We start from the raw sequence: 23,184 nt of genomic DNA, 5'->3' as shown, positions 1-23,184 counted from the left end.
GGCTCATAGTTCGCTCTGTCAATATTGCTGTGACAAACATTTTCATTCAGCTGTGCAAGACACTCAAGGGATGGCTCATATCGTTCATTTGTATGAGGTTTCTGTGTATTGGATTGTGCTTCACCCCTGGCAAGCAAAATAAATAAATACTAATATGAATGTGGATGTCAATAAAAATCCACGATCAGTTAAACTATACCAAGGACAGACCCATAATGCTTCACTTCTTAATGTCTTCACCTTGATTCCTTTTGCTCACTTTCTTCTCGACTAATCATAAAGGTTAAAGCTTGACTTTTTCTTTTCTCCTCTATCATGACATGACATTGTGAGTTTGTGTCTATGTTTAATTTATGAAGCTCGGAATGAGATTATGAGCAGAGGTGAGAGGTTGAAAATGGGGCTACAGTCAGATGAGAAAATTGGAGGTTGAAGAGCTTCTTTCAAATCATTGAAGGAAGATTTTTAGCTTCTGCTAAGACCTCTGACAACTGACCTCATTCTCAGTCATTTACATAACAGACAGAAAAAAAGAGCTGCCGAAATCACCACAGTGGAGGAGGACAGGAGTCAATACATAGGTGGTAAAATGAGACAGCAGGAAGAGAAGAGAGAGGAGGCAGAGTGAAAGGTTGACAGATGAGGATAATTAAAATATCTGTCATGTAAAAGAAAGAGAAGCACACATAATTTCATATATTTATGACAAATTTTATAATTCAGCCACTCTTTCGACCGCTCTTTCTTATGAATCCTGAAGCAATCCTGTCCTTGCTTTAATAGATGAAAACAAACTGAATTATTAATAAATAATGTTAGCTTCGAAACTGAAAACGAAATGACACACTTCAAATAAGAGTGTAAACCTTAAATAGGGATAAAATACAGAAAGGGACTTTTACCTTGGAGGAGTATGTGTGTCCATCAGATCCACACACAGGACTGGACTGGAGTGCAGAGCAGAGCCTACATTTCCCATGAGCGCCAGCTTCAAGCCTGTGCTTGCGGCCTGTACTGCCTTTCCTGGGTTTCACACTAACAGACACAGACAGAGGAGGAAACAATACTTAATTTCGTTGTTAATTTATATTTTGACATTACTCAGTATAACAAAGACAAGGTTTCCTGCACATGATGTCCATGAAAAGGCAAAACAAAAAATAAAATCTACACTGCTTGAAGCCAAAATCTTTATTCATGCATGTTTTGTAGCATTTTCATCAACATTACGGTCATAATTTTATGTGTGAGACAAAAATTGAAGAGCAGTAATGACTTTCCAGGCAAGAATATTATCCAAAGTAGGAGAATCAATTTTTTTTCTCCTGAGCAGAAAGTGTTTCTGGTTGTCAGGGTCAGCTGAAGCATAGTGAATCCTGATTGGTCCGTTGAGGCCTTTTCTTTAACAAGTGTAATTATGTTTGATCCAAATCTCGCAGCAATTTTCTCTCTAAGTGCTCTCACTGAACACCCTGTTGCATCCTGATCCATTGAGCAGAGTCCGATTTGGAGCCAGACAGACTCTTTAATGAGAAAGTAATGTGCAAAGTAAACATAAACTACTGAAGTGAAGTGGTGGACAGTTATACAACATCTTTCACATCTACACTCTAAATTCTAAAAACGCCTATGAAAGAGGAGACCTCCATAGACTACAGTGACTGCTGTGGTAAACAAACTTTCCTGATATCTTTCTAAAAGTGACATGAATATTCTTAAAATTATCCAGCCACTTGAATTTAGAAAAAATAAATGTTTAGATACATCATACGCAAAATAAAAAAATAATAAAAATTAAGAGAAAAATTAAGGTCAAAATCAAGTGGATTATAACATCACATTAAATAAGCATTTACCATTCAGACCCTTGGTAGATATCTACAGTGTAAAAACTACAAACTAAAAACTACAAACTACTAAACCCCTCACGCTCACTGACTGAGAACCACAACCAGTGCCACGGCAGATTAGATATGTACACTGCACTGAAAACTAAACAGTGCTGGCAGATAATATAAAAGGAAGGTAGGATTAAACTTATAGGCTCGCTTCTCCATCGCTTCTATCAAGCTCTCTTTGTTTAACTACAGCAAAGCACAAGTATGTGCAAGTTAATAGCATGATTGGAAAGGAGGTATTTTATTTGGCCAGGGAAATTAGTGCACACATGATAAATATTCACTGGGAGAGACAGAGAAAAGAGAGACACATGACACATATAGACATATTAATCTTGAAAAGAAACAAGAGAGTTATCTCTCTCCCTCTCTTCCTCCCTCCCCTCCAATTATAACACTTTACCTCAACCCCATGCTGAGGATTTACATGTTGCTTTAATCCGGAAAGGCTCTGATTTGACGGCACCACAGCCCCCTCACAGCAGGACAGAGGTAAGCACGAATTAATACTACAAAACTCCATAATGTTTTTTTGAAGTACAGCTGGCTGCTAATGTAGATGTCCAGGCCTGCAGCCAAAAATAATCACCCAAGAAGTATAACAAATCAACTATATCACTTTTAACAAAAGGCCCGGGACTTTTGTGTTTACAGCTTCTTAGAAGAGAACAATGTTAATTTGCTTGTGGATTTTAGTAAACACAGCAGTAATAGCAAAGGGTGTACAGGGCATCTTCAAAAAGGCAATTTTGTTATAGCAGTGAATAACAATGATGTTCTAGATATACAAGCTGCATATTAACTGTATTTCTCACCACCTGTTTGCAAATATCTTGAGAGCAAACAAAGTTTGGATTTGCCTTCTGAGAGGACACTGAATTACTGCAACTAATTTAACACGTAGATAAAATAATATCATGGTCCAAAGCTTCAGTAAGTGATGCTGTTGGGGAAATATGGATTTCAGGTGAATAGTTTGACATATTAAGCAGGAAATAGGACGTGTAATTAATACAATACAAAGAAAAATGTTAAAAACAAGTATCTTAGGAACTAATAAACTGAGGAAATCAATTAAACCCAAGACAGACAAAAACATTCAGATGTCTTTTGGGGGAAATGCTCCTTGAACTGAAAAATTGAAAAAACTTAAAATTGGCAACATAACAAGGTTGAAAACACAGACAAATTGGGTGCTGACAGAGCCCAAAGAGCAGAAAGTTTTATTGAAAGAACTGGTGTTGAGAATATGTGTCTGTACGTCTGTCACCGAAGCGGATTGGATTCTTGCACATTGTTAATACACAAAACACAAAATGCCACTTTATTACATGCTTCTGCTGGGTGTAATTTGTCTAACCTGCCCTGAAGGCCTTTAGTATATTGAAGTTCCAGTTTGCATAGTAATTGTGTTTACCTCAACTTATTAATAATTTCATATTAAAGAAGAGGCAAAGTGTTGCATCAAAGCAGCAACAACTACGCTGTCTTGTTGTTCTTTTGTAGATAACACTGATTCTGAATCAACCCTAATGTTGTGTCTGAGGCTTTAACCACTCAGAATAACTTGAAAATATATTTCTGTATTTTGTGCAAGCACAGTTTGTGTCAAAGACTTACTACTTTAATACTTTTCTCTCTGTTGGGTTTTTAGTAAGGTCAGTGGAATAGAAAACATATTTAAAGTTTAAAAATTGGTTGATTTATTGACATTCATTTTACACAAACAGCAGTGGGTTCTATGGGATCCTAAAACATGAAAAATGAAAAGTAATTCTTGTTACTTTTTTTTTCTTTCTCAAACCACATGAAAATTTGCATTTGACACAATGATGGCAGCAGACTACCATGATCATCAGGAGCAGTTTGGGGTTCAGTATCTTGCCCAAAGACAGTTTGACATGAGGGACTATGGATCAAAGCACTAGACCTGTGGTTAGTAGATGTTCCACTCTTCATGCTACAACTTTAGCTGCCCTTAACAATAAGTAAAGCCAATGAGAAAAAAAATGGGGATTAATAAAATGGCACATTACTGGTGTGCACATTACCTGTGAGTGGGCTGCCTGCGATTGGTGCAGATGGCTGTTTGGTAGTCATGGCTGACACACACCTTGTGAGGAGGGCAGCGCACCTTCAGACAGGGGTGCTTTGTGGCATCTGGACCTATGAAGAGAGATCATGGATAAACTTAATCTCGGAGCAGCAAAAATAAGTTAGTGGAAACATGCAGAGCAGGCACACTGTAGTGGTGAAAGTTGATGCAGCAAAACATCAAGCTGTTCTTTTGGTTTTCCAGCTGGCAGATTTTTACGTTCTACTAACTGAAGCAAGCAGAAAAATAATTGGAGTTTGAGAAAAAGACGGAGAAGAAGAATGGTTAAAGGTATGAAGTAAACGTTGAGTTTTCCGCAGTGTGAGCTGCTTAATGAGGACTATTCTTTCTGAGCGTCGACCTCATCTTCTTCCAAATCAATCTCCACAGTGACATTATCGCCGTGTCAGCCCGGCACAGCTGGCTGATGTCCATGGTGACAAAAGATCAAAGCAGCTCATTGACTCTGAGCATTGTGTCATTTCACACTAGGCTAACAGCACAAACCCACTTTCATCTGACAGACAGAAGTAAAGAGAAAAACAGGAGGTGAAAAAGACAAAGTGGCAGTAAAAAAGAGAGTGACAAGAGCTTTTTACCACTTTGTACCACACCACAACAATGTGAGTTTAACGGATTCATCAAATGAAGAAGTAGTGGTTGTTAAGGATGGACATGGAAGGAGGAGGCTCAGTGTGGGGGAAATGTCTCAGGAGTTTAGTCACCTGAGCCAATTATGGGCCCCCAAAGAGACTCAACAGGTTTAAATGGAGCTGAGGAGCACATGCTTGATGGAGAACATTTTGAATGTTATGAATGTAGGAGCAATATTCCTGAGACTATACAGACTTGAATGGTTTGATCTGAGATGTCCAGTCTGTTGAAAATATATCAGAAAGTCAGAAAACCTGATAAAAATACTTGTAAAACCAGAGTTGAGTGGCCATTCTCCCTGTTTTGGTAAGAAAGAGTGGGTCTAAAGGGGCTTTAACTGATGTGTTTGGTAAGCAGTGGTCATATAGGCTGAGACAGTGAGATTGGTGCTGTGGTTGAAGAGAATGCCTTTCTCTTTTAGAGGGCACTGGAGACGGGCCAAAGCCCATCTCTTAAATGTTGGGTTCAGATTGTGGAGATCAAGCTGGCTGAGTGAGGGATGAAATTGATCTGGACTAGGGGAGATCTCTGGGGTTTGTGACTGCAGCACTGTCAGGAGGTTTGGCAGTGGTCTGACTGCTGTGGGAATATAATGACTGGAGGAAAATTGCTTCAAACTGATCATCACTTGAATCAAATGGATTTATTTGCAGTTTGGCCAAATCAGTAGCCAAATCAAATTTTTTAGATAAATGCAAGAGAGTGAATAAGAACAAAGCACAGTCCAACAGCTGAAATGAACAGAACAGGATGAGTTAAGCAAGTATAAGTAGGCCTGGTTGGGTCCCTGCTCCTAAATCTGTCCACTAGTTACTTTAATTAGTACAAATGAAGTGAGAGACCTGCCAACATCCGACAATGGACTGGTAGTCATGGAGACCCTATCAATCACAAGGGGTGCACCGGATATGTATTAGAAAAAGATGAAAGCCTTTATAATGAACAAAGCCACCAAACAAAGATAATACAATGACATCAAAGACAAAGTGGGTTTTAAGCCACATACAGAAACCATGTAAAGTCAGCATGGCGAACAAGCTAAAAATGATTTCAAGTCCCATATCAATTAAGAAGATCAAAGCGTTATGTACAAGTCATTAGCATGTGGCTGCTAATATCATAAAATGAGAGTGGCCTTGTCTCCATCAGGGGCCAAATGGGTTGTGTTTGGGCCACAGCTGGTGTCTGCTGCGAACATCAACTAGTTTCTGACCTGATTACACACTGCTCCGCTGGTTACATGCTGGTTTATCAGCGTTAAATCAGAGAGTCTGCCGCCACAGTGGCTTTCTTGTCTCCGCTCACAGTAATGCCACAATCTCAACAAGCATCTACTTGAAAGAATGAACACCAACACATACGCAACTCTGAACATATCTGGTGCTGTCAAAGGATATGGGAGACCTTTCTTTATCAGCGAAGTATAAGAACAAACACGCACAATAAAGATGGTGAAGCTTAGATAGTCTAGAAGGAACAGATTCATAGCATACTGCACACATCTGTCATAAAAAGCGACTTGTTTCCTTACAATCTGTAAAACATATACACAGATACAAAAACACATTAACCAGCCAGTGTGCCCTCTTCTATTCCCCAGAATGCAGGGCGATGATATGTCAACCTTCCTCCTGATAGCTGTCTGCTCAGTTGTGTGTTTCTATCGTTTGCTTATTTGGGCCTGTCCTCACCTCCATCTATCAGTGCTGGAGGAAACCCATCTTATTTCACTTCGCTGCAAAATGACTTTATCACAGCGAGGAAATGAGAGATGAAGGGAGCGAGGAGAGAGGGAAAGAGGAAGGATCGGGGAAAAAGGAGGCTCGTATCTTGTTAACAGAGGATTGGAGGACAATTTAGGATTAGTATGTGACCTCCACTGTCAGACAAATTGGAAATCAGACACACACACATACAAATGAGCAAGTCGGTTTATCCAGCTACACACAGCGATATACAAAGCGTCACATGCAGATGATTACGCAGATACAACTTTCTCATAAACAGCAATAAAGTTAATTTGGAGAGACAATAATGCTCTGAATGTGAAATCGTTTTCACCTGATGTGATTCAAATATTTATGGTATATATAAAAGGAGAGGAGAGGACAACAGTCAGTAGGAAAAGAAAGGAGAAAAAACGACAGGATGAAAAGAGGGCGTGGGAGGCAGGGAAGAGAAAAGAATAGAAGAGTGTTAGGGTAAAAGAGTTTTATCCATCTATTTAAAGCTTGAGTGAGCAGCATTGGCGGTTAAACCAGCCAATCAATTGAAATGCAGGAGCACTGCAGCACACTCTCGCCACCTCTCTTTTACTTCCCTCAATACGATGAGTCTCTCATCTCCTTTTATTCCCCTCTCTTCTCTCTAATCTTAAGTATGACTTTATTCTCATCCGTGTGTGTGAATAAGTCAATGTGCGTGAGCAATATTACTTGACATGCCTTATTGCTTATCCATTCATTCCAAAGTGCCAAGTAAAACTCCCTTTCACACTCCAAACCACATTTTACCTTGAAAATGCTATTGATTTATGTAAATGAACATGGTTGTCTTCTGCTGATAAGACGTTGCCAAATGAACAAGTGTAAAGCACTCGTGCCTGTGTGTGTGTGCGCATGAATTAAGTGTTATGATTCGTCATCAGACACTGCTTAACGGAGAAACTGTGAGGGCACAGTGCTTCGGAACTGGTGGCTGATAAGGGAGGAAAAAAGAAGAAGGAAGTCATGTGCGTATTCTCTATAATGTTACAGTTACAGTTTGTGAGAGAGAGCATGTAGATCCTCACTACCAATTTGTCAAACTGTTGTCCTTGGCCATATGTAAGGTTTACTGATGCCCCCTTGGGTGCTGGGTTACAGTCTGTAGGGGTAAGACAGATGGAAGAGTTGGCAGAGCTGTAGCCAAGGGAATCGAGGGGACAAGACAACAGCAGATCATTAACAAATGAACACAAATGTTCTCAGTTTGAATTCAGATTGAGCGCATTTACACTTCTCAAAGTCCAACACTGACACAGTTTGATGATGGTTGTCATTTTTAATTGTTTGCATGTAAAAGCTTCTTCAAAATAAAGGTGGTCGGTCGAAAGATTAAATATAGATCTCAAAGAATCTGAACTGAAATGAAGGATGTGGCTTGGAGGAAAAAAAAATCCTCATTAGACATACATACACATCAAATTTTAGTTCAACATTATCAAAAACTTAACACACAAAGGAGCCTGTAGAAGTTTATTATTAGATCCATCCAATGTTTTACATGAGTAACTGATCCAGGCAGAGAAATGACATATTCGGGATTTTGGTCCTACATTTCTGACACTTCTGACATAATTCTGATGAAGCTTTTGGTCTCTGGTTGCCAAAGCTCTAAATTAGTTGCTGGTGGACTTGTCTGGGCCCACCGTTTTTGACTGACGACCAATGATTTCATCATGTTCCTCTCACGGTTGTCGACTTTAGTCTGCTCAGCGTAAAGGGGCCATTTACGAAGAGGTTGGGTTGGGGAAGTGCACTGTGGCAGCAAGCAGTATTAATGGTGTTACCAGAGTGATAGTGAGTGCATGAATATGACTGATTTAACTAGTCAGCTGGTAGCCAAACAGATGCTGAAGCTGGTTTCAGTCAGCTAATGCAAGCATGTCTTTAGTGCGCTGCATGAACTAAAGCTACAGTACGCCCCATTTGTGAATAAAATGAACAGTTTCAATGAATTAATTTGTAAATACACGGATGAACATGTGATCTCATAGGTTCTGTTTATATACAGCATAATCTGTGTATGTGCAGTATCTACATCTTTTGTACATTAACAGTAAGGCTAGAAGGTTGTGGCCATTTGCCAGCTGCCTTGCTCCGTTGTATGGTACAGTGCAGAGTTGAAAGACTTACAATCTGACTTCTATATACTGGGGGGGCGGGAGGGATGGGGAATCAATATAGTGCTTGGTTGGTAGCTCATGCTCAGCGAACACAGCAAGCACATAAAAGAAAATATATTCCCTGCTGAAATCAAAAGTTTCACTGTATCTTAGAAAAATACAGATACAAAAAAGTTCAAAGTCCATAAACATGCATATGTGTATATATTATTTATAAGGCTCAATAGGCTCATTGTGTAAACATGAGGGATGTGTGAGTTATATGAGAGGTTTTGCTTTATTAAATTGTTTCAGTATTGTTTTTTTTAATTATTTTTATTATCTATTAATAAATATTTTACAAGTCACCAGTTCTCCTAGCCATCCTACTTACATCATAGCTTTATTCCTCTGTATTTGTAGGCGTTACAATAAACCTTAGACCATTCTACCCTCGCTGTTACCACAGTTACAGTGCTCTAGTGTGCACATTGTGTGTCCATTTTCCAAACTGCAGATGAAGTGGGTTCATAAATTGACTTCCATCTCCCTCCCTCAAAGTCCACAGCTCAGACCCCGCAGGGAGCAACAGTGCAAACACAGAAAGGCAGAGGAAGGCTAGAAACATGCTGTAATGTTGGCATTAGAAAATTAAGAGACCTATTCTTATTCAGTGTACTGTTTCGGTATAGATCCATAGTGTTCATTAAAAATATGAAAATCTGCCGTTTCATGATATTAAAAAATAGAGGTTCTGATGCAGCAGTCATTTATTTGTGTGGATGTTTCAAACACTGGATACATACACATATATTATAATATGTCTTTTTCTCATCCTTTTAACAACTGAGGAAGGTTGTTATAAAGAGCAATGGGCAGCCGTCGCAGCTTCTAATCCTGCACAAATAAGACAAAGCAGAAAAAAAAAACATGTAATCCTCAAAGCACCTGCAAAGGTGAGTACTAGCTAAGAAACAGTACTGCCATAGTCAGAACTGAACGCCAATCTAAAGAAGTGGGTCTTAAGCTTCGATTTAAAAAGGCTAAAATCAGTAGTGGTGCGAATGTCAGGGGGCAGTTTGTTCCACAGTCCCGGAGCAGCGACGGCAAAAGAACGATTACCCCACTGTTTAAAGCTCGACCTAGGGACCTGTAACAGAAGCTGACCAGAAGAGCGCAGGGCTCTGCCACAATTGCAAAAAGTTCAAATCTCTGACAAGTAAGAGGGGGCCAAGCCATTAATGGCGTTAAAAACAAACAACAGAAGTTTAAAATCAATTCTAAAACGGGCTGGAAGCCAGTGGAGTGACGACAGCACAGGGGTAATGTGTTTGTGTCTGGACGTGCTTGTTAAAAATCGGGCAGCAGCGTTCTGCACAAGTTGGAGGCGAGAAATTGAGGACTGACTGAGGCCAACGTAGAGGGCATTGCAGTAGTCCAGCCTGGAACTGATGAAAGCGTGGATTGCCCTCTTGAGGTCCTGCCGACTGAGAAAAGACTTCACTTTGGCCAAGAGACAGAGCTGAAAAAGCTCGTGCTGACAACAAAGCTAATCTGTTCGTCAAATTTGAGCCCATTATCAAATGTTACCCCAAGACTTTTGATATGTGATTGCTGGTGCCAGAGTTTGTGGTGAAAACATTCAACATAGATGGTGAACCAAACAAAATGCACTCAGTTTTGCTGTCATTTAAGTGCAAAAGGTTCTGTGCCAGCCACTGCTTTATAACATGTTTCGTTTAAATGGATACTCTCTGTGGGACTTTGTAGGGAAATTTCAGTGTGCAATTCTCTTGCAATACACAAGGTCATGGTTTTGATCCATGCCTTCAAAGGGAAAATGTAGAATCACGGTACAGAAACTGAATTAGTGTTAGCTGCATTAGTGTGTCAGTGTTGCTATATCATTGCACTATTATTTATTAGGGTAAGCTCCAAGTCTGGCAGTTTATTGTCTACAGTGTGCAAAAAACATCCTCCTCTCCTGGATGATCCAACCCTGAACATATCTTCCAGCCATTTAATTGCTGCAGACTTCCAAGTGGATTCCTGGCAGAAAAGCACATTGTACCCGAAGCTGTAGAATTTTATTACAATTAAAGTTGACAGTAAATTGCCCTGCATTGCCACTTTGTCTCCTTAAGAATTCTCCTCTATTTTTTTTTTTTTTTATATACCCTTAATGTTCCTTAAGAGACAGGAAAAAGTGGCTAGAGAAGAAGGGTAAGATAAAATAGTCTTCCTGTGTCCTCTAATACTGGACGGAGGCCAGAATGGAGTGCAGTGATTGGATAATAAAGATAGTCAGGGTAGAATAGAAGAGGCCACATCGCCAACAAGCCCTGTCAAAGAGTAGACGGTGACCTCAAATTAATTGCTGCTGAGCCGGACATAGGTCAACGGGATGCTTTTGCAATCTGCGAGTATGGGTGTGTGCGCTTCTTTATCGACGCAGTGTTCTATCGCTCTCCATTGTTTGCTCTCCCCAGCTACCATTTCTAATGGCAAATAAACAAGTTTGAAATTAAATAAACAAAAGCTTCAACAACCATTCCCAAAGGACAAATTCTTGACTGTTATTAGAAAAACGAGCATCACTTTCAGGCTTTGATAAACTAATTAAAAAGGTGTTTCGTCTCTTTTACCTGGGGGGCTACGGTGGAAAAACAAGAGATGGAGGGAGAGAACAGAAAGACAAACAGATCAGGAGAAGATAAAATCTGATTCACGCTCATCTTTGTGAACGCTCCTCAGGGTCTGACTGTTTGGCCTATGAGACGCATTGGAGCGAGGGATGACAGAGAGCAATGATGAGGAATGATGGAGGGATGAAAGCACAGAAAGGGCCTCTGGGAGGATGCAGTGATAGAACGGATTCACCATCCATAAAATTAATTATTGAAAACATGGCCAAATCATATTATTGTGAATGTAACTGAGGAATGGAGAAGATAAACAGGCTGCTTCAGTTTGAATGTCAGAGAAGAAACCACAGTGGCTTACAGGAGAAAAATATCTGGAGAGAGAGACTATCTCTTACTGAATATTCATCACTGCTACACAACCATTATACACACAACAGCACATGCAAACACACTTTATTGTGAAAAGCCCTGAAAGAGGATGTTTTGTAAAGCTGTAGCTGGCAGCAAAGCATTTTAAAGGAACTTTATGAAAGCAAATAATTAGTCTTTGAAGACAACTTCAAAGCAAAAGAGCAAAGATGCATTTAAGGACAACATGCGCAAGCAGGAGAACATTATATTAAGTTAAAGTTGCTAATTGTCACAGTCTAAATAAAGTTATACATAGCCTGTTCTACTTGAAGTGTGTCTACAATTCTAATTATCTACATGGAGAACTGAGAGAGCAGAAATAGAAAAGAATATGCATGAAATTGGCTTGGTTGTGGGGTGCACACGCTCAAAGAAACAAACACACAAATGGCTAAAAAGATGTTGGTGTCTTTAGGTGCATCCACCCTCACAAAGACAGAAGAGGAAATCAGCTGAAAAAAAAACTCCAGGTAACCAGGTTGCAAAGTGAGATCCTCATTGCGGCAACAGGTCAGTGAATGGGGTGTATGAAGTTTTAATTTAAAAACATTCATATTCATATTCTGGGCTCCCATAGAATTGATCATGCAACTTTAGGCATATTTCACTGTGTGAAATTATCGCTTCACGACTACATATTTTAATATGGCTAATGGAGTGTTCAGACAGATAGCAAGGATCATTTTTATGCAAATAGGCCGGACCGTCATTTGCCCCAAACAACCAATGTACCAACTGTACAGATGTTAGCTGTAAACTAGCTACAATGGATGCACCGATTGTGTGTGGGAGTGTGTCTGTGTGCATGTTAAACTCAGTGTCTTACTGATCTCACCAGAAACTTCACTTCTTTCTGTTGTTTTCACTCTTTTTCCTCTTGGCTATGTAAGTTTATGAAGTAAGGTCATAATGTATTGAGATATGCACAATTTCTTTCTGCTAAAGTTGAAACATTGTCAATAATTGCATCTTTCCGTTGACTTTGTATTTAACCTGTAAAATATCCTCTGCATCCTTTCTAAACAAAGTGTAAGAGTTATGCTAGCGGCTCTGTGAGGTTGTACTTCTGCACAGTGGAGATTTGAGCGAAATCTTGGCAGATTGTATCAGTGGCCAGATGGAAGCAACTTGAACTCCTTAAGATGGGGGTGGCAAAGATCAGCCAGGATAGACTGGGCCTTCCTCAAAGACCTCACCTTGTAGAGGAGTGGAAGGTATTTTAAGGTTGTGCCTTCAATTTTGCTGCACACTTTAACGATACCCTGTGGTCTGTCCTTGTTTTTTAGGCTGAGTAACCCATACCAGCTAACAAAATAGAAGATGAGGACCGATTCAATGAAACAGGAATAAAACATTTTCATGAATGTGCTATTGTGATTAAGACCTTGAAGCTTTCGATAAAAATACACCTGCTGGTAACTTTTCTTACAAACAGCATCCACATGAAGCTCAAAGGACAGCTTGTCATTGTTATGGAATTTTCTATCCTTAGGTTACACAAGGTCACGTGTGGGCCTTGAGGTCCTTTGGAAGTATTAGTTGTTTGGCTTTGGTTGGGAACAGTAGGTGCCAGTCTGTCTTAACACTGTGGTGACCAGGGTCGAAGAGACCTATTGCTGCCTTCATAGACATAATAGATAGATGTCTGTTTACGCCGATTGGAACATCAACGGCAAGCTGTGTCTCCAGACTAGAATATGCTGACAATAACACCTCCATTGGTAAAAACATTCTCTCTGACTAATTCTGGGCGTATAGTATTTGTGGTGTTATCTTGGAGTTTAAAGTCTATCCACAAGGATGAGTTGGGCAGAATGTGAGACCGACTCAGGCACTTCTGATGAACTTTGAGAGTGTCTCTAATTCTCTTTGGCCAAGCGTCAATAAATATTACAGCATAAGACATCAGAGGCTCCTGAACACTTTCTTCCTTCCTGACCTAACCATTGACCTTTGACTTCACAACAGTCATCAGTTACAGAGATGATTGATTTAATCTAAGATGCACTTTAAGATAGATTATATGGCAGGGTTAGACAGGAATGGTCTGCTGCTGTGCAGGAAGGGGAAGTTTTATTTCATTCATTCAAGATATTTAAATGTTTTTTTGGACGCTTGTCAAGTGGTCTGTTTTCTTCTGCTTTTAAAAAGATCCCCTCGGCTCTTAACTGACCATGTGTTGCTGCCAGATGAGTTTGTGTCAGCTTGACCTTTAGTCAGTTTCAGGAGAGGTCAAAATGAAAGACCGCACACTCGACTTACAAGCTGATTTTTTTTGCTCATTGACACACTCTGATCTCTTCTTCTTTTTCCTCAGTCCACACACACACACACACACACACACACACACACACACACAGGTGCATGAAAGGTCTGGCCTCTTGCCTCACCTTCAGTGTCAGGGATAATTAAATGTTTTTGCACTGTCTTAGACTGAGGCATTCATTAATCTGCAGCTGAAGGGTGTGTGTGTGTGTGTGTGTGTGAGCATGAATGAGCAAGAGTAGATTAGAGTCCCATACCTCCATTGATTCTCCTCTCCTGTTACTATCCACTCATATTCACTATTTTACTCACGTTACTGAAAGAATATCTAAGCAGCAGTATCATATGCATATGAAACACCAACGCTATGTGTGTCCACTAAATCATTATTTTGCCTAAAGCGTGTAGTAAAGTTAGATATAGAAGAAAACAGACTCTATTCACTATACACTGTCTAAGATTATAACCCCTTTTCAATTTCACTTTTTCTAAAAGACAAAATCTATGTGCTGAACTGAACATGTTATGCCCCAAGCACTACTACTGTACAACTGGCAATATTTTTGCCTGTTCTTGACTATAGGGCTCTTGTGTACATGCGTGGCCCTGCGCAGGCATTGAAACTGATTGACACAGCTTATCATGCGTCACTCAGGTTCATAACAAATTGTAACACCCTGACTCACCACTGTGAGCTTATGCTCAGGTGGGATGGCTCTGTTTACCAGCCCGCAGACGTACTCACTGGTATATTTTTATATACAAGGCAATTCTCGGGTTGCTCCCAACATACCTCTGTTCTTTTATTACTAAAAAACGTGATGGACAATATTCGCTGTGTTCTAGGGAGTTTCATATCTTATCAGTGCCAAATGTTTGTACTGAGATAGGGAAGAGGGCATTTGGGTACTCAGCACCCTCTGACTGAAATGTCTAATGTTTTAAAACTCAAAGACCTGATCTCTTTGAATGCTTTTAAATCCACATTGAAAGAGCAAGAGAATGAATCATCCAGATGTTGCTGTTTTAGCTGATGTTGTTGTTGTTTATTTCGTGACTTGTACTGTACTTTTTACCATTTTTATTTTATAGACCACTATGTGTTGTAATATTATCCCTGCGTCTTGTGTCAAAGTGACTCACAGCACACAGTAGACAACGGATAAATAGAGAGTTTATACAATATGTAATTTCAAGTGTGAGATTTTGCTCCTTTTAAAGGGAAAACAAGTAGTTTGTCCATATAGCACACAAGGGGTCAACATCAGAGACTCACTTATAAGCTGCTAAGATTTATAGCTTCCACGATTTACTGTCTGACATAGTCACTTGTTTTCAGAACAAATGCACTCCCAATCGAAATCAAAAGCAGATATTTTAATTTGAATCGCTGAGTTGCAGCTCAGCGGCAGAGCAACATAACCTGAGAACTGAAAGAGCTCTACTGTGTTATAAGTGTTTCATCAGAGCTGACTGAAAAACAGAAATCTGTAAATAGCTAAAAAATAACCAAACCTTCTCCACAGACCCTAACATCTGTGTTTATCGAACTGACTCAAGTTCATGAAGACATACTGAGGAAGCAACACAATTTATTCAGGCTGAATCTCCCAGCAGCATAATCTCACTGCAGCTCTTTTTGTAGATTTATCTTAGCTTTGAAACTGTGGATTACTGTATATGTTACCACACAGCTTATCTCCCACTGAATTAGATTAAAACATGTGTAATTGGTTTTGTAATTACCTAACGAACAGAACACATTGCGTGCATCAGTCACATTTCAAATTGCATTCGATCTCCCAATTGGTTCCCCATTTAGCTTTCCATTTGCCAACTCTGTTACCATTTAAGCAGTGCTCTGGGGCCTTGTTGGGGCAAAACTAGTGTAACAAGAACGCTCTTTGGCTGTAACTTTCCTATTTATGACTATAACTATAACTTTAATTTGATAACTACTGTATTATAAAATTACATAGCAATCGGCAACTGTCTGATCTGTTTATATTCTTGCTTCTGTCTTACAAAATGCATTGACCTAATAACTAAATAAGACATTTCTGTCATAGAGTAAGGTGTTTATAAGTAAGTAATGAAGTTAACAAGGAATATCATAAGTCCCACACTGCACGAAAAATATTTGTAAATTAAAAAAGATAGCAAGCAACAAAATAAAAGCGTGTACACATCATCAAAACCCCAAAGTAAATCAACTGAGTGCACGTCATGCTCCATATACTTTCGGTTTAATTAAATGCATTACCTCTTATGGTTACAGAGAAGAAGCATTTAAACGTATTTGATGTTACTTACCACAGAGGATTTCAGCCCACTACTCCCACATTAGCTGGTTAAATTCTGCTAAGCTGCAAGCACAAACACCAGAACTGACAGGAGCCTACTGTGCTCTGAAGAGGGAACTCTTTACTCCAGTATATTACTGCCCACTTGCTAAATCTCAAATTACAGTTTTCATGTTAGCTTGCATTGACAGACCATGATGTTAGGATTGAAGCTAACCCCGGAAATTGCTCCATGTTACTGAAGGGGCCAGCTTTGATCATCCTGTGTGCATTAGCCATGCTCTATCTGGTTCAGACGACGAGCTGTAAGCTTGGTTATCTCTCTCTTCCACACTGACAACTCTGCACTCAACCTGAGACAGGATGGAGAACAAATTGTGCTAAATCACCGCTGTATTATACCCACAGTTTTATGGGATTTGCAGCTGAGACAGCAGAGCAGAACAATTTTAACTCAGTGTAAAGTAATGCTACAATCTGTTGGAACATTAATGACCAGCTATAAATGCAGTTATTTCTCATTAAACCTGGTAATCTGGTATGATCTGCCTGTGGATCTCAATTTTATGAGACAAATAGATCAGCAATGAGATTGTTAGTCAGGATTTCTGTAGTATCAACTTTTGCCTCATGTTATTTCTTAGAGTCACTAAAAAAACAAACCCCTCCCCACCCTGAAGAAAATGATGTTGCCTCACCATCCTGTACTGTCTTCTTGGCTGAGTGAGCTGGAGTGGCTGGGTCTTCAAATGTGCCAGGCTCTGCCTCTCGCTCTGATAAGGAAAAAGAAAACAGAAAAAGAAACAAAACTGATTCATTTGACATGTTAATTATTAAGCTTTAGAGCTATTTTGAACTTTCGACAAATATATGCTGGATGTTTAACCCAGCTTCCTGTCTTATGCTAAGCTAGGTTAATTGCCTCCTGGCTGCAGCGCTGTACTTGCTCAGAGACGTGAATGGCATTAATTATCTACTAGAAAGCAATTATTTCCTAAAATGTTGCTTTCAGGTCTCCCACTTCACAATCCAAAACAACTATGTTTTGATATAATGCTTTTAATCTCTTGAAAAACATTTTAAAGGATAATGTATCTCGTCTGAAAGGAATAATTTTTTGCCAAAGACAAAAACAAGTAGCTTCATCCAAGGAAAAGCAAAGTAATGCACCTATCCATCTAGATACAAAAACACTAATCCTCTGTATAACACACACACACACACACACACACACACACACACACACACACACACACACACCACTCCATATGGAAGCAGGCCAGTGGTGGCAGAGCCTCGGGGATGGAGCAGAGCAGCCAAACGCTGAGGTACAGGAAGTTTGTCATGTCTGTCTGTAGGCTGTGACATTAACACCCTGAGATGATTAACTCCCCAACTCATCCATCTCCTGTATTTATTAGCGAGCAAGGCTTTTGAGCCAGGACTGACCACAGCCTGTATATAATGACCAGGAAAAAGTAAGAAGATGTGTGTGTCTGGAGGCAAAAAAAAGTTTGTCCAACTTTGTTTCTGTCAATATGCTCTCCATTCATTAATGTAGCACTCTTTCCTTTTTCTCCCCTTTGCTGGACCTCTCTTGTCCTCATTATTGGATGACTTTCTTATCTCTAAGTTATCCTCTCTGCAAGCAGTCTCTCTCAAGTGCTCTCTGTAGGCCCTGCGTATATCTTTGTATCTCCCTCTGCCTCCGTCCCTCCCCTGAGACTCTCTGATGCCACTGTCACTTTCACATGCTGGCATTTAGCCTGGGGGCTCCTGCTATGATCGCGAGCAACGGCTGTCTGCTCACATCCTCTGAATTTTATTTATCCTAATTTACGATCATCATTGGAGACTCTACTTGCTACGGGGCACAGAGGGCAGAATCAAAACACACAAACACACACACACATTTACTCTTCCCTCTTTGTGATCTACTGTTGTGTGTATCTCCCCTTGAAAACAGCCTGTTCAGCACCGTTCACACACTGCAGTCCATTGATTCACAGCTTCATTTTGCTTTGAGCTTGTTGTTGGTTTTGGCTCTGCCTTTCTAAACTGGAAGTGCAGGACAGAAACAATTCACACTACTCCGTCTGCCAACATTTACCCTTTCTTAATCACCAATTCTCTTGGCTACTAGTTCCTCAGTGTTTATTTTTCCATACCATTTCCATCCTAAACAGAAGTGAACCTGCTTTGCTGATATGATTGGCTTCATCCGTTTATTAAATTAACAATACCTTCCGTCTGACTGTGTATTTCCTCCCTCTGCATCTTATCAAACTCCAGGTATCATTGATTACTGCTCATGTGTGCGTATGTGTGACTGCCTAATTTACTGCATGCGCTCGGAATCACTGGAGCGTGGACATGTGCGTTTCAGCTGATAGTCCCATTTATGTGTTAAGACTCAACACTGCGAGCACTCACCCCTCTGAAAGAGGGAGATAAGAGCTGAGCCAAGGGTCGTGGATATTGAGTCACTTTTTATGATGTGGCCAACAAGCCATTAAAATCAGAGCAGTAAACAATGTTTAAAGAACGCCTGGAGAGCGAGCTACAAGCCCTTAGCACATTACACTGAAATGAGATATTTGTTCTTGCCTCAGCTCACACTCCATTTAATACACAGACCTGAGGTGCTCACTGTTGTATGTTGTCCTATCTGTCTCTGTTCTTATCAGTTTCTCTCTTTCAAATTCTTTTAGCTCCTCCAGGCGTGGATCAAAGATGGTTATATGAGAATGTATTGAGAAGCAGTGACAGAGTTAGGGGAGATTAAAGATGGACCGATGAGAAATGGGAGCAGACAGACAGCATATCTTCAGAGAGACACTGGCTAAGCGAGTTGGAGAAATATCTGATGAAATATATAACAACGACGAACACTCTGCTGGGAAAACACAATGTCACGTCTAATCACGGCTGATTGGCAATTTGGAAGCTCCAGATTTTCCAGGCTTTGTTTGTGGCTGCTACTGCCAAACCAGAGAGCATCACAAATGACTTGTGTTTTGGTGCCAAAACTGTTTCCATAGCAACCACTTATTCACTATGTAATCTAATTAGGCAAACGGACAGGAGTAGTAAACACCTGAATCTTTTAATCTCTCTGTGTGTCCATATTGTGTCTTCTTGGTTGTGTCTCAGTGCTAGTCTGACTCTCCTGTGTTTCTCTGGACTGGCTGTGATAATGGAACACTGGCTGCGATTTGTAATCCTCTCTTTGACTCCCGCTCTCTGGATAATGCATTGCAATCACAGCCTCACAAATATGTTGGGCATGTCCATATACAAGACACCAGAATGAAATAGACAGAATACTAAAATCAGTCTTGTTGACAGTACAACTGTTATCGGCTGCCAAGGACTCTTTCTCCCTCCTCGTCTCTGTCTCTATGTTTGGGCTTAAAGGCTTTTGTAAAACAGCTCTCCAAACATTACAGATGGGACCAAGCAGAAAATAATGCAGATGCAGAAAATCTGTAATAAACACAATTCAGAGTTTGACTCTGGAAGAAGGCTGAGATGACCTGGAGGACATGTGGCTCTAACATGGTGCTACATTTGTGTACATGCAGGCGGTTTTATTGTTTCAAAACTTAGTTTAGGAGGAAAAAAAATAAGATTTTAAATTCATCATAAAAAAACAATCAACTTCACTTTGTGTATGAGATTGTCTGACAGCAAGTTGCCTTGTAAATGGGAAAAGTAAAAGTAAATGTCAGGACGTGTATATTTGTGTGTGTTTATGAACCCATTGTGTGTATTGTATGCACAAAAAAAGACTAGTACGTGTGTGTGCTCATATTCCTCTGCCTGTTTATGATGGACAGAACTCTCAAGATACTGTTTTTTGCTTTATTTTTAAATCTTAAAAATAATAATAATAACTCAAAATAAGTTCTGTGAAAGTTTTCAACAGCGGTTTATGGAAAAATAAACAACTAAGGAGAAGCAATTGCAACACAAGGTCACCCTAATAGCTTTTTCTGGAGCTTTCAACTACATTTCACAGTGAGTTCAGTTTTTGGGATAACTTGGCAAATGAGAACTGAACAAACTCCATGTGCTGATGAAGTTTGAAGCAATGTGTTTGAAAAACTCAGAAAAAACAAGTAAATGGACTTCGGGTTTAGATGCAAGTTCCTTTTTTTTTAAGAATTAGAGTTGGGTTGGTTTCTGGTGTTGTCTTTCCAGTCGACGAGCTGAAACTGGTCTGGTTTCGTGCATACCGACTCATTCTGGTAAATTATAGAGACAAGAAGCAGCTTCCAGTGACGTCAACTCTTTAGTACCCAGCTGAGCAGTCAGCGGTGTCCTCATAGTAAGATGCTATTTTTTTGAGAAACACATTGCTGGAAATGTAATAAACAACAACCCCGTAATTTTACCTTTTCAGTATAACTCTAATGTAACCCTGTCTATGACAACCATTATGTCACTCATGATTTCCACATTTATGTTAGCACTGAAGCACAGCATCTCAGATCAAAACAAATGTCTGTGCATTGTGCCACCACTTCTCTGCCATTATCTGCAAGGTGTCATGTTGTCAGGCACAGAGAAAGCATAATTCTACATGGGCTGCAGGCCAACTACCGCGGCACCTGTATTTAGTGGCCTGTAATAAACATTGTTTCCCATAAGCCTGAGACCACTATGAGTTAAATGTTACAGTTCAACATAAGAAGTGAGTTCATGGATGAATCAGTGGGCAATGGTTACTTCAAACCTTTTCCACATGACACAACTTCACACTCATTGGTCCTGGGTCAGCTTTGGGCAGTGTGTTGGCACACTGTGCACAAATGAAGCCCTGATCTCAGTACAGCAGATGTCTGTTTAATCACACCCACAGGGCAGGCTGGGCTTTCTGGGATGCGGTCCAGTGTCACCCACACACACCTACCTCCTTACAGAGCTATAGAATTCAGCCTTAAGCATAACAGAGGTCTGAAAGGTTAACCATCTATAGACAGGTCAGCAACTGTCTCCATGGAAACAAGCTGATGTGGCTTTGCGAAGGGTTGTCCAATCTGTTCTCATTCATTATGGAGACAGGAAGGGTTGTGACATTTAAGTGCAACATGTAATTTTTTTTACACCTGTGATTAATTTAATCACTATTTTCCTATATTTTTAATATCACACGCTCTTTAAACTAAAGCAACGTCTGAAATGCAAATTAATATTTGCATTTCTCACGTCTCTGGGAGAGACAAAGTTTAAAATAAAATACAATCAAAGTAAACAACACAGTGTGGTTGTATTATTATCTAAATATAGACATTGTTCCTCTATTTAAAACTGGTCTATATCATTTCATCTTTTCTGAAATTTAAAATTTGAATATTTTAAAATGCAAAAATCCTGCCTTGAAAATGTTCATTAATCCAGCAAAATGCAAAGTACAAAATAGTTGAATATCTTCACATCTTAGTCACAGAGATCTATCTGACTAGCTAGAAAGCAACCATAGACACTCTATATGTGAATGAAAAAAATTACACGATGTACACTTAATATGTAAAAAAGAAACCCGAGTTGCTGTGACAACTGCTGTGTTGTGCTGTGACTGTGATCCGATTGTACTGTATGACCAGTGCAAAAAAGATCACGCACATACAGTAGAAGGATGATCTGTCAAAAAGAAGAATGTGTAAGTGGAGCTGGAAGGGACAGTGTGTTGGTGTGTTTGTCAACTAAGGATTTCCCGCAGGGCAAAAAAAGAAACTGATGAAAGAAAAGAAAAGAGAGAAGAGACTACAATTACACAGGGGGAATGTGATAATAATAACCAAACCTCTTTAAATATTAATCAAACATGTACGAAAACAACTAAGAACCAATTCTCACAGGCTTTCACAGGCTGTGTGTGTGTATTTATCTCACTGTGGTATGTTGATTCACAGTCACCCATTGTTCATCATTATGTAATTTCCATCTGATGAACTCAATACGTCAGAAACAATGAAGGGAAACAAAAATGTGTTAAGTGAAGGGGTGGTGAGGGATAGAAGGCCTAAAAAATACAGTATGAAGGAAAACAAGTGAAATTTAGAGAAAACAGTGACTGCAGAGCAGGGGACACATAAAGCAGGGTTGCAGTCTATACTGTATTCTGCATGAATATATTTCGTGGGAAGCAGCACTTTATATAGGATTCTGTTGGTTTAGTAAATTGCCTGCCAGCGAAAACTGACAGAAAACTTCACCTCCTCAGAATGTTAAGTTTGTGACTTCTTCTGCTTTTTTAAACTCAAAATGTACTCCATCACGGTTGCCACCATTCACAATATTTCAACAATACACATATATCAAAAGGAAACTGGGTTGGACCATTCTACATTATAATATCAGACCACGCAGCAGCGTATATGAATGTTAAATTAAAAAAAACTCTCTAAGAAACCCACGAGTTGGAGAATGGACACCTCAATTCTAAAAGATCAAACCATTTTTTGCAATTTCCTCACCATAAACTCCCTCTCTGTTAATAATTAATACTCTTTTCTGGGAGACCTCCAAGGCCTATGCCAGGAGGTCGATTACATCCTACAGTATACTGCTACCAAAAGTAAAGTAAAAATATGGAACAACAAGCTTTATTGGAAAAAAGGTTGAGTATATCGCAGAGGGAAAAATTTCCAGAAACCTACAACAGCTAAATTGAAAGAAATTACTGCTATTCGCTCCACATTAGACTCCTGGCTAACAAAAAAGGCGGGGGAAAAATTAGATAGAAGATATTTAGCCAATTTAACAAAAAAGCGAAGATCCTCTCAAATTATTGAGTCAATTTTAGACGAGTTATTCTTAACTAATTAATTAATTAATTTCTATACAAAACTGTATCACTCGGAACAAGCTAACAATGCTAAAACATAAATGGAAGCTTTTTTTCTCCGAATTTGATCTCCCAACTATATCACAAGATCAGAAACCTAAATGAAATGAAATTGAATTAAATTCAGCAGCTGAACTGCGTGAGGCCATTCAACTCCTTCAAACAGGCAAAGCACCAGGCAGTGATGGTCTCGGT

The 23,184-nt window shown here is 39.6% G+C and overlaps 1 protein-coding gene across 2 annotated transcripts in view; it reads right to left on the bottom strand.

The window, feature by feature from the left end:
* The window catches only part of spock1 (SPARC (osteonectin), cwcv and kazal like domains proteoglycan 1), a 98,703-nt gene that overhangs the window by 21,036 nt on the left and 54,483 nt on the right, over positions 1 to 23,184 (bottom strand). For both annotated transcript variants that reach the window (XM_019253728.2, XM_019253729.2), the window contains exons 5-7: positions 16,835 to 16,909; positions 3,950 to 4,064; positions 903 to 1,035 (exon numbers count right to left, since the gene is read on the bottom strand). In XM_019253728.2, coding sequence (XP_019109273.1) covers positions 903 to 1,035; positions 3,950 to 4,064; positions 16,835 to 16,909 — 323 coding nt within the window. The remainder of the gene's footprint in view (positions 1 to 902; positions 1,036 to 3,949; positions 4,065 to 16,834; positions 16,910 to 23,184) is intronic.

This window comes from Larimichthys crocea, chromosome I, assembly GCF_000972845.2.
Source record: "Larimichthys crocea isolate SSNF chromosome I, L_crocea_2.0, whole genome shotgun sequence".
Lineage (NCBI taxonomy): Eukaryota > Metazoa > Chordata > Actinopteri > Sciaenidae > Larimichthys > Larimichthys crocea.
Note: the sequence above shows the minus strand (reverse complement) of the source record. Positions and strands in the feature narration are given on the sequence as shown.